The sequence below is a fragment of the Triticum dicoccoides genome, chromosome 4B, assembly GCF_002162155.2.
Source record: "Triticum dicoccoides isolate Atlit2015 ecotype Zavitan chromosome 4B, WEW_v2.0, whole genome shotgun sequence".
Taxonomy (NCBI): domain Eukaryota; kingdom Viridiplantae; phylum Streptophyta; class Magnoliopsida; order Poales; family Poaceae; genus Triticum; species Triticum dicoccoides.
Window position 1 is genome coordinate 226,350,910 of NC_041387.1, and position 11,795 is coordinate 226,362,704.

The 11,795-nt window shown below is 53.4% G+C and overlaps 1 protein-coding gene across 1 annotated transcript; it reads left to right on the forward strand.

Annotated features, from left to right (window-relative positions):
- Positions 1-6,221: 6,221 nt before the first annotated feature.
- Positions 6,222-8,524, forward strand: LOC119295845 (probable stress-associated endoplasmic reticulum protein). The gene is made up of 3 exons (XM_037574294.1): positions 6,222-6,372; positions 7,541-7,697; positions 8,292-8,524. Exons 1-3 carry the CDS (start codon positions 6,370-6,372, stop codon positions 8,336-8,338), a joined length of 207 nt encoding a protein of 68 aa, XP_037430191.1. The 5' UTR covers positions 6,222-6,369; the 3' UTR covers positions 8,339-8,524.
- The last annotated feature ends 3,271 nt before the right edge of the window (positions 8,525-11,795 follow it).

An 11,795-nucleotide genomic window follows, 5' to 3' on the forward strand; every position in this document is an offset into this window, starting at 1 on the left:
GCGAAGAAACGGTCGGTCCTATGCCACCGCGACGAGGTTGCGAGGCCGGAGATAACAAGGCCTTGGTGCGAGCGGCCACCTCCTGGGTTCCCGCTACCCCTATACGCCCGGGCCGAGGGCCCTGGAGAAAGGGACGACGAGCGACGCTGCCCGCGCCACAGGAGAGGTCGACGAGCCATGGCGGCACGCGCCATCGCTCCTGGAGTCCACGCCATGGACTCCTCTCATGAGCTTGTGCTCCACACCGCGATGCCTCCAAGCACCTGGATCCGCTTGCCTCCATTCTTCGCCTTTGAGATGCCGCCGAGGGGGCCTCTTGAGCTTTGGCTGCAGCACGCAGACTGCGGTGCTCCGGCAACCAGAGCGGAAGTTGAAGTCGTCACTTCGGGCAAGGTCTTCATGACCCGAGTCCGGGGCGAGGTCGCCCGGGTCTGCCGAACAGGGGGTGCCCTCGTGATTCATTTTTAATACGATGGCGCCTCCTTGATGTTCTTCAAGGTCTTCGATGCAGAAGGCCGCCGACTGGAGTGCTGCCCCAGGAGAGGCAGCCGGGACATCGTCGTGGCAGGGTTAGGCCTGCCACCCGCTTCCCCAACAGCTCCTCTAGTAGCAGCGGCGATGCTTGGGAGTCCAGCGACTCTCTCGAGCTCTTCGTGACTCCGGAGACGAGCGACGACAGCTACGTGCCCCCGAGCTTGCATCGTGCCTGGAGCAAGGCGGCAGCATAAGGCCGTCGGCGCAGCTGATCTGGATGGGGTTGGCGCCGGTCTCCCGTGGCCCACTATTGATGATGGCGTCAACTATGGAGGCGCATGTAGTTAGGGCTCCTTAGGATTCGCGTCTTTTTGTTTCCTGCGAAGAATCGAGAAAACACCCCGTAGGGGCATGTAAAGGGTCTGTGATGTATTTTGTTGATATTATCCTTATTATGAAGCGGTGTGAATGCTTGTCCTGTCCTGGCTTGGTTCCCCCTTTCTAACCTCGCGACGACTTGGTGCTCTACGCTGACAGGTCCCGGTCCCCAGGCAGGCTTCAGCCGTCGCTGGTATGCCAGGTCGCGATGCCGTGGTCAAGGCAAGGAGGTGAGCGGCCCGAGGTCCAGTAAGAGCCCCTGAGGCGCGATGCTCAAGTGGTCCTCTTTGGCGCACAAGCAGCCACCAAAAGGTGAGAAGGGAAGGCAGCATCGCCGTCATAGAGCCGCATTAGATGGAGATTTTGTGTCGCATCAATTAGCTATTCTAGGTGCGAAACTTATCTCGAAAATATGGAGTCGTTTCTTTGCGTTGCGCCGGCAGCTGGGATGTAGCTGGGTTAGGCCTTCGTGAGCTTCCCCTCTCTTCCCCACACTCTCCTTAGTGCTCTACGTCCTCAGGTCCCAGCCCTCGAGCGAGCTCAGCCGCCGCTGGTATGCCAGGTCGCGCTGCCGTGGACAAGACTAGGAGGTGAGGGCTGGAGAGCCAGTAAGACCTCCTGAGTCGCGATGCTCATGAGCCCCCCTTTTAACGTGCAAGCAGATTGTGGGGAAAGAAAGAGAGAGCTCGTGGTGCCACCTGTTGTAGACCTCAGGAGGTTCCTGCAAACCAACACGAGAAGAGCACGGGTTACCATTATGATTGTCGGCCGACCATTGGTTGCTCTGAGAGAGTGGTGAGAGCACTGAGGGCCTGGTGAGGTGACGCTTGCGGGGCTGCCGCGGGCCAGAGCTCGACCTCTCAGATTTTTCAACGTTGCAGGGACGGACCCGTGCGCAAGCGGCGTGCCAGAGTAAGTAGCTCCAGAGGTAGGTGTCAATCGAGCAGGCAATAATCACAGGCAGGTTAGGCATAAAAGGCAAATCACCTTAGATAAATGCAGGAGGGATACATGCCACTGTGTCAGGCCCGAGCGGCTTGTGGATGATGCAGCCTGAGGGGCGCCCCCAGCAAGGTAAACTAAAGACATAAGCAAAAGGGATACATGCCACAGGGACAGACCCGTGCGTCCTGGGAATGATGCAACCCTGAGGGGGGTCCCAGCTGAAATGAACTCGAAAGATGTCACTTGGTACCAGTGTAGAGGGGGTGTTGGAGTAGCTGAAGGTGCATGGTGAAGAGGCCGATCCTCACGAGTCGCTGGAGCCCTGAGCCTCGGGAGGCTCTGGGGGTCCGGGCGGTTCCTCGAGGACCATCTCCATCTTTGCTAGGACCGCGTGATGCCTGGCCTCCTGAGCCACCAGAATGCTCCGCAGATGGCGCTGGTGAGTGGCAGCCGCGTTCGGCGGGCTGAAAGGCATGCGAACGTAGCTATGCGGCGGACCCTCGCAACATCCCACGCGCGAAGGCCGGAGGCGCTCCTGAGACGCGGCTCGGTTGAGCCCTGGGAAATCGATGCAGACGCGCAGCCCCGCCATCCTCGCCTGGATGGGGAGCTACGCCAGGCAAACAGCAATCGCCGCGCATGGCTCTTGCTTCCTGAAGCTCCTGTGTGCTCTTGGTGATGAACTCCTGGGGTTGGGATTTCCACGCCCCATGCCTTCCTGAGGGAAACGTGCTACGAAGCACGCCTCCAAGTGATGCCCGAGCACCGAGCCCCCGAGCCCTGCTCAAGGAGGGCGCCGGGCACGCCTTCCTATGCGATGGAAGGAGGCGCCCCTTGCACGGGCACAGATCCTGATGCGACTCCTCCTGAGATGCCAACCTCCTGAGGCCTTGAGCTGGGTGATGCCTTCTTCTTGGGAACTGCCTTAGGAGGGTTCTCTCCCTTGCTGTCCGGGTCCTCGATTGATGCAGCTTGAAAGGCGCGCTCGAGGGAGCACACCGCATCTTTCTCTTCGCAGGGGACTGTGATGATTCCGCCGCTTCTGGGCATCTTGAGGACATTGTAGCCATGGTGGGTCACCGCCATGAACTTGGCCAGGGCCGGATACACGAGGATGGCATTGTATGGCAGGCGGATGTGGGCGATGTCAAAGTCGATGAGCTCAGCGTGGTAGTTGTTGTGCTGCCCGAAAGTGACAGGGAGGTGGACCTGCCCTATCGGGGTGGTGGAGCGGTCAATAACTCCTGAGAAAGGCTTGGTAGGCTGATGACTGGGAACAAAGCATCGGGAGGACACCAGCGGTAGCTGCACACTTGAGTTGATCTGCTGAGCTGAAAGTGATGGCGCACTTGGACCACCTGAGCGGGCGCGTGGCCTCGAGCTTGGGGAGGATGGCATTCATCTCGCGAGCAAACTGCTTGAAGATGCGCTGAGAGGCTATGGCCTGGGCTCCACCCAAGATGCAAGCGATAGCACGTGGCTCCTGGAAGCCCCCAACCCCCTCGTCCTGGTGGTGGTCATCATTCCTTCTTGGCGGTGGCAGCAGAGGAGGAAGGCCTGCGTTGCCCTGCGGGCGGTCCTCGCGGGGCTGATCCCTCCAGGCTCCCTCGCGAGGCTAGTCCTGCCAGCGATCCTCGCAAGGTCGGTCACGCCACTCCTGGTGAGGGCCTCGGTCGTCCCATCGTCCTCCGCCTCTTCCTCCTCCTCGACCGTAGCCCCGGTCATTGCGCTCGGGGCATCGACCAATGCGTCCTTCTCGAACGACTCTGAGCTCCTGGCATTTGTTGGTGTTGTGGGTGTAGAGGTTGTGTTAGGCGCAGAATCTGCTACCCATGGATGACTCCGGCTGGTCCCTGTCGCGCTTCGTGTCTGGTTTTGTTGCGAGCACGGTTTCTCCTTTGCGCTTCACGTCCTTGGCCTTGGCCTTCTTCTCTTCTGGGTCAGCAGCTGGAAGCTCGAGGAGGGAGAGGCGTCCTTCCTCAGCTCTTGCACACTTGGTCGCCAGGTTGAACAGCTCTAGAGATGTGCACAGATCCTCGTGGATGGCGAGCTCCTCCTTCATCTTGACGTCGCGGACGCCATCAGAAAACGCAGAGATGATGACCTCGTCCGTCACCTTGGGGATCTTGAGGCGGGCGTTGTTAAAGCGCTGGATGTATTTCTGCAGGGTCTCTCCAAGCTACTGCTTGATGCGGCGCAGGTCACTCGCGGCCGGGGGGCGGTCGCGAGTGCCCTGGAAGTTGGCGATGAAACGGCTGTGCATCTCGTCCCAAGAGGAGATCAAACCGGGAGGCAGGTTTAGGAGCCAGGTGCGGGCACCATCCTTGAGCGCCATGGGAAACCAGTACGCCATGACCTTTTCGTCTCTGTTGGCCGTCTTGATGCCCAGCTCATAGAGCTGCAAGAACTCCGCGGGGTCGGCGGTACCGTCGTAGCGGGGAGGCAGGTCCGGCTTGAACTTGCCGGGCTAGGTGACGCTACGCAGCTCGGCGGTGAAGGCACGGCAACTTGCGGTGGCCACCGGAGCCTTTTGTAGACGCGGGCTTGCTCTTGCTGGTTCCCGCGCACCGCCGCCAGGGGCAACGCGGGGTCTTGGCATGCTGGTGCAGGGATGCGGTCTTGGCGTGCTGGTGCAGGGATGCGGTCTTGCCGTGCTGATGCAGGGAGCACGTGAGCGCCTTCTTGAAGCCGAGGCATTTCTTGGCAGCTTCTTCTTGCCGCGCGGGTGCTAGGCGTGGTGGGTCACGTCCAGGGGCCGCGCGCCTTGAAGCCAGGGCGCCTTCTTGGGGAGGAGGTGGCGGAGGCGCTTCCTGAGCCGCGTCGCCCATGCATGAAGGGCGAGGCAGCGAGAGGGACGGCGCAGGAGAGCCCCCCGCGGCGCTGACGAGCTCGGTGATGCAAGCGAGCCACTCCGCGTAGAGGTCATCGACGGGGCGGTAGTGCAGGAGCTCGCATGCTAGGAGCAACGCGGCCTGCGTGTCCGTGGGAGCACGATGAGCGTGAGACGACGAACCAGCTGGGGCAGCGACGGAGTGGCGATGCGACCTTCCCGCCGCACCGAGGGATGCAGCGAAGATACTTGCTGCTCGTCCCCCGCCGGACCGGTGGCGGCGTTGGCGGCAGGCGACGGAGAACGACGAGGAGGCCCACCGACGGGGGCCGTCTGGGCGACGCAGGCGGCGAGAGCAGCCCGGCGCTCGGCGCGAGCTCGGCGAGCGTCTGCCATGGATGCGACGAAGCGATGGGACGCAGATCAGCGGAGAAAAGATTTCGGCGCACACCTACCTGGCGCGCCAAATGTCGGATATCGGGTTCCGGCAAAACCCCTACGGTTCGAACTCGGGGATGCGCACGAAGATCTTCTTCCTACCGAAACACGCCTAGAACCTTGCCGCGATTCTAAGCTAGCACGATGAACAACACAAGAGACACGGGGTTTATACTGGTTCGGGCCACCGTTGTGGTGTAATACCCTAATCCAGTGTGTGGTGTGGTGGATTGCCTCTTGGGCTGATAATGAACCGTACAGAGGAAGAACAGCCTCGCGGCAGGTGTTCTTGTGGTGATGCATGGATGTTCTGCTTAGCCAGGATCCGATCCCTCCTACTGTGGTGGCTATCTCTATTTATAGAGGCCCTGATCCTCTTTCCAAATTTTGAGCGGGAAGGAAGCCAACAACAGCCATTTCGAAAGGGGACAGCTAGTACAAGCTATCCTGACTAAAGGTGGTCTTCGGCTGCTAAAAGCACTGGCGATGACACCGTCTTGAGCTCCACGGTGACCTCCGTCCTGCCGTCTTGCTAGTCTTGGTCTCGTTGCACAGATATGGAAACATTTGCTTGATGCCTCAGTAGTCCGCGCCTGCGCTTGCCCCCTTTGCATCAAAAAGGAAACGAGGACACTGCGCAGGCTCGCGTCCGCCTGTTTTTGATCGTCATGACTTGCGTCATGAGCATCTCGCGAGGTACCCCTTGCCTTGATCTCTCCGCCTCCTCGCGAGCCTGCCTGATGAGGTCGCCTCTGAGGAGGCCTTGTGTCGTCCGCCACGCGAGGCTTGACCCCTCTCGAGGGTCTTGAGCTTGGGTTAATGAAGACGGTCCGTACTGGGCCACTGCTGAGCCACGCTGCAAGCCGCAGGCAGGCAAGTCTGGGGACCCCTTCCCAGGACGCCGACAGGATCCCGCTTCCCATCCGAATCTACTTTTCCTGTCATCCGATCCTACATGCGAGATGTCACCGTGGGTTATGCAATGGCCATGCCTAATAAACCAGGACCATCGAGGTAGTATATTCATTTTTTTTCCTTGAAAGAAAAAAGGCGCGGACGGCGACGGTCCTCCCGGCCCGTACGGTCGACGCTGCCGACGCCTTCCACTCAACGCAAAGACAGGCTGGGACAACGCTAAAAAAAAGGCAGGCTGGGACAGAGCCTTAGAAGCCATTCGGTTTCCTATAAAGCCCCTCGTCTCGCCTCAAATTGGCCAAATCACAACACCGAGTCCAAACTAACCCCCGGCTGCACCAGCTCCCATTCCTCGCCGGCGAGCTCACCGGACACAGCCCGAAGCCAAGATGGTAAGCGGATCTAGACTTCTCCACCTTGTTTGAAAGGATGCCCCCTTGTCGGGACGAGTCGGTGCTGACCGGTTAGCAGCGGATCCGGATCTGGATCTGCGTATGGGATCCTCGCCTTGACACATTTGGATACGATCCCTTCGTGTTCTCGATTCTGATTTGGTCCTGATGTTTGCGCTTGGTTGGGAGAAATAGGTTCTATCATTTTCGTGGATCCGCGTGATACGTTGGTTTTGTGCAGTTGTGGGCTAGCAGTGCTCGGAGCGCTGGATTTACCGTTAGCATCGAGCCTTTTACGGGAATCGGATGCTGTTGTTTTATTTCTCGCGGCGAGGATGGATCAGGAATAGGTAGATACAGGGGTTATTTGAGTCGAATGGCACTGGAAATTAGGTATTTATGTTCTCCGTCAAGTCCTCATAATGGGGAGATTGGATGATTTGCCACGATTTATTCCGTCTTGGAATAATTAGTACTAATGAATTAGTGATGACTCTTCACATAGAAATGGGGTATTTGTATTTGCTATTGCCATCAGAATTCGTACTTTGGGATTGTGTGGTGGAATCAAGAGCATGGGTAGAAATCTCAGTGGTGACGTGCTAAATTGCATGGAGTCGTGCAGTGTTTGATGTAATTCTCTAGTGTAAACCAAACCTCTGTAGCATGTTGCGGGTGGAACAACTGCCGATCTTCCATCCTGCTAAACATAGGTGTTGAATGCAAATTTTGCTCACAATATCATGTAAACATTTTTGTGTTTAGGTTTTGTACCCCTTTTGGTGCAGCTGGTTACCTAACTTAAGCTGTCAGCTCCTTAGCTTTGGTTATTGTAGTTTCATAGTAGTGTGTACATTTGGGAAAAAGGATGCACCTTTTCTCGGTAATGAAATATTGATGCCACCACAGAAAACTAAGCATGTAGTGGTGGCACTGTCGTGGGTTGTCACTTGGTTCGTAAACTGCCTACTAGGCAGGAAAAAGTATTGGTGAACTCACTATTGTTGGCTGGAAGTTCAACTGACAACTGCATGTAACTGGCTAATCTATTGATAGTTTTGCTATCATTTAACCCTCGTATATGTGGAGTTAGCAGTTTGAGTGCTTATTTATATTGTTCAATGTATCTTTTTCGCTGAATGGTGGCCTTCCTCTTTCTGTATGCCAGACTACTTCCAGGCGCCTTGCTGACAGGAAGACAGCGAAGTTCCAGAAGAACATCACCAAGAGGGGTTCGGTGCCTGAAACCACTGTGAAGAAGGGGAATGACTATCCTGTTGGACCTATAGTGCTTGGATTCTTCATCTTTGTGGTCGTCGGATCATGTATGCATTCCAATCTCCTCTCAATCTCTTACGTTCAATCTACTTTACTGCCACTTGTCACATGCTCACTTACATAGCATTTGTCATCAGCCACCTTGCTTTGGGAAGATATTTACTAGTGACTACATTTCTTTAATCTTAGCTGTTGTCATGAGTATGATTCCATGAACAATTTGATCATTCATGTCCTATGTAAAGAGTGTATATTCTTCTTTAGAGTCCTGCGCTAGATAATCTTTGACATTGATCTTGTGTGCGCATTCTGGGAGCCATTGACCTATTTTCTATGTATGTAAGGCTATTACAAGATTCTAACAAACCCTTCGACTCAAAAGCAACATAACTGCGATTGTGCAGGAACCGAAAGGTTGCATCTATCTCATGATTTTCATGAACGTACTTTGTGTAGTTCGGCCATTTTTTCCTGCTTGTCCATATGGAACTTGAGGGTTGTCTACGTAGTTGCTGTGTGTCCGTCTTTCAGCATAACTAAGATGAATTGTTTCATCTTAGTATCGCTTATTTTGTAATCTCAAAAGAAAGATCTTCCAGCTGATTTGCCTCTTTTAACACGCTACAACTCTGTCTGTGCAGCTCTGTTTCAGATAATCAGGACAGCGAGCAGTGGTGGGATGGCCTGAACGCCGTCATACATTAATACAGTTGCAGCTAAATTCGTTTGATGTCGTCATAGTTTGTCTTACTTAAAAGTACCCAGTTTCAGCTGATGTTGTAAGAACTGTAAGAGTTATCAATCTTATACATATTAAACGGACAAGTTTGTCTCTGGTCACTGTTTTCAGTCGCATTTGCATGTTGAAGCAATCTATTTGTTTGCAACAAAGAGCCTATGATAAATAACCCAATTTGAGCTAAATGTAGAACCGATGCTCACTGTTTTTAGCACCAAATCCTTCTGTTCGAGTCCCCTGCTGCTGCTTGAAATGGTCGCTGCTAAATTGCCGCTGCCTACCATTGTCGATTATCGATCGGGTGAACCCCATATGATCGTCTCAACCATCGTCTAGCCGTGGTTATGTGCCGAGCTCGGTGCTTGGTCCAGGCGTTATTGCCGGATTTGTCCACATCCCTTTAGCCATCATGATGCCTTCGTGATGTTGTCCATTGATTGCCGTGGCCATGGTGAGCTACTTCGGTCGATTCAGTTTGGTGCCCTCCAAGCGTTCATGAAATTCCTCTATTTTTGCTGTTTTCTTATTTGCTGCGAGCTAGGGCTTGGTGCCCTCCAAGTGTTCATGAAATTCCTCTATTTTTGCTGTTTGCTTATTTGCTGCGAGCTAGGGCCTGTGCGGACAAATGATGTTATATTGTGTAGATGAGTTGGCATGATTCCTCCTTGTATGATGTTGATGATGAAAACATCAATACCATTGTTACACCCACAACCCCTGCTGCAATACATACTGGACTAATTACTAGAGCTTGCGCACGTCAATTGAATTACCAGGTACTTCCGCTTCTTGGTAACAATTGTAATGTTTATGAGAATATGATGCTGCCTAAATTGGATACATTTATGTTGATTATTAATGAAGGGCCTAGCATGGACAAGAGGGAGCAGAAACAAGTATGAAGATGAAGGCGCGCGTGAAGGAACCAGAACGATGTTTTAGTGCAGATTTCAATACTTTGAAGCCTTTTTGATGACATACAAGGACATGGACGAAATATACAAGTTGCCCTTTTATAAATTCGCTCATAACTTATAATAGGTGCCGCGCCACCTTATTTTTGTGTCAGGCCCATGTAATTTTGAAATCCTTGAGTATAGATTGTTTTTAGAGTCCGTATGTGTGGGGAAACAAGAGTTAGAGTTGGTTTCGGACCCTTCCTCCAAGGGGTCACGAAATTTCCCCCTCTTCCTTCATATATACAGCTCTTAGGGCGTCGTTTAGAGTTTGAGTTTTGTTTAGATTAAAAGTTTGTCATAGTTACAACTTCGCGTATTTCGTTTGTGTTCAACGACCAGACCAAGACATCACAGAACCCCACCTTCATTAATAAAGCTTTCCTCTTATATTCGCAACATCCAGATTGTAATTTTAGTTTCTTGCTTGTTCTTCGTTTGCGTGCAGGAAATTAATAAAGCTTTCCTCTTATATTCGCAATATCCAGATTGCAATTTCAGTTTCTTGCATGTTCTTCATTTGCGTGCAGGAAACAAACCCTCGTGGTCAGGTTGATCGTGCTCCAGCGTGGTCAACAACCTCTCCTAGTAGTATGTAGGATCATATTCTTGTGTGTTTCTCTTGCTGCTAACCATGCCAGGATCATAAGCAGATGAGCTGGACTGGGAGAACATGACGAACAAGAAGCTCCATGATAAATTCCAGGAAATGTTGGGTTAACAGGTAGAAGACGTGATGACCAGTTTTGGCAAGGCATTAGCGAGGATTGATTACATTGAGAAGACAATTGACAACAAGTTGCACTACACCACACACTAGATTTCCCAACAGTCATGTGTTGGGAGAAGTCAGTTTCGCCAACTAAATGTTGGACGGGAAAGATTCTATTGAACTGTTGGTCGGTAATAGTTGTGTATCATGACCATCTGTCGGTCTGGAATAGTTGGATATTTGACCTTCGGTTGTTGGTCGGCGAAGCGTCTTTTTCCATTGACTATTGGTCGGCGATCAATGCCGACCGACTGCTAGTTGCCAATTGGGCCGACCCGCCTCTGTGCGCGCGGGCCAAAAACTTAGCACCAGGCCTCCCTCATATTTCTCCATCCAACCTACTTGTGCCACGGCTGCACCCCAATTCTTCATACCTAAATCCTCTCAGGCGCTCCCTCCCTCCGCCGTCGACCGCTAGATCTAGCAGCCCGCACGCCGTCGCCACTCGCCAACACACCATCACCGCGGCAGCGAGGTTGCTGCCATGTCCCCTTCATCCTCCTCTACCCCACTTCTATCCCCAAACACTCCCAACCTTAGCTTGTGCGCTAGAGTTCCGGGAGTGATAGATTGCACCGGCGCAGAGAGGCCAAGGAGCGATGGTGGACGCCGTCGTCTTCCTCAGATCCGGGGATGAGTGAGGAAGGTGCGTCACCAGGCACTACTAGGGAAAAGCCTATACACAGAACTTTAGCAGTAGCGCATGTTAAAAAAGGGCGCTACTGCTAGATAGCAGCAGCGCGCTCGAGAAAACTGCGCTGCAAATACACATATAGCAGTAGCGCGTCCCTTCGGAAAAGCGCTACTATAAAATTCCCACCGCTAAGCCGATCTGCTACACATAGTAGTAGCGCTCTTTTAGAAACAGCGCTACCGCTAACTTTGCTGTAGCAGCGCGTTTATGTGTAAGGCGCTACTGCTAACGAAAATAAAATAAAATGAAAAACAAGTAGAAAAGTAATTGAAAATGAAAGAAATAGAAAAAGGAGAAAGGAAAAAAAATGTAAAGAAAAATAAATGAAAAAAGGGAAAAAAAGGAGAAAGGAATAGCAGTAGCGAGTTTCAGGAAACGCGCTGTAGCTAACTTAGCTATAGCGCGTTTTCGGAAACGCGCTACCGTTAAGTTTCACTTAAACAGCGGTTCCCCCCGGCCACCACTTCTTCCCCAAATCCCTCGCCCTCGCCGCCGTCTCCCCAATTCGCCGTCGCCCCACTTCGCCGCCGTCTCCTGCCGGCGTGGACGCCCGCAACCTCACCGTCTTCCCCCGAGGCCACCGTCATCCTCGCCGCCGCCGCCCGAGGCCGCCCTCAGCCTCACCGCCGCCGCCCGAGGCCACCCTCGACCTCACCGTCGCCGCCCTCCACCTCACCGCCGCCCGAGCCCGCCCAGGACCGCCGTTGCCCGTGCCCGAGCCCACCCTCTCCGCCCCTGCCTCCGTCGCCGAGCACCTCCCCGCCACCGTCTTCCCCTCTCTGTAAGTCCCCCACCCCACCCCACTCCTCTCTCTTTGCATTTTAGAGCAAAAATTAGTAGAGCAAAAGTTTGTTTATAACAAAAAATTTAGTTTAGAGCAAAGGGTGTTAAGTAGTAGATGTTAGAGCAAAAATTAGTTTACATCAAAAAATTTGGTTTACAGCAAAAGTTAGTTAGGGCAGTAGGGTTTAATTAGGGTAGATG

Bases quoted from the DNA above. Each gene is read 5' to 3' on its own strand.
- LOC119295845 (XM_037574294.1), top strand. The intron at 7,698-8,291 runs GTATGCATTCCA...CTGTCTGTGCAG, and splicing joins CTTTGTGGTCGTCGGATCAT to CTCTGTTTCAGATAATCAGG.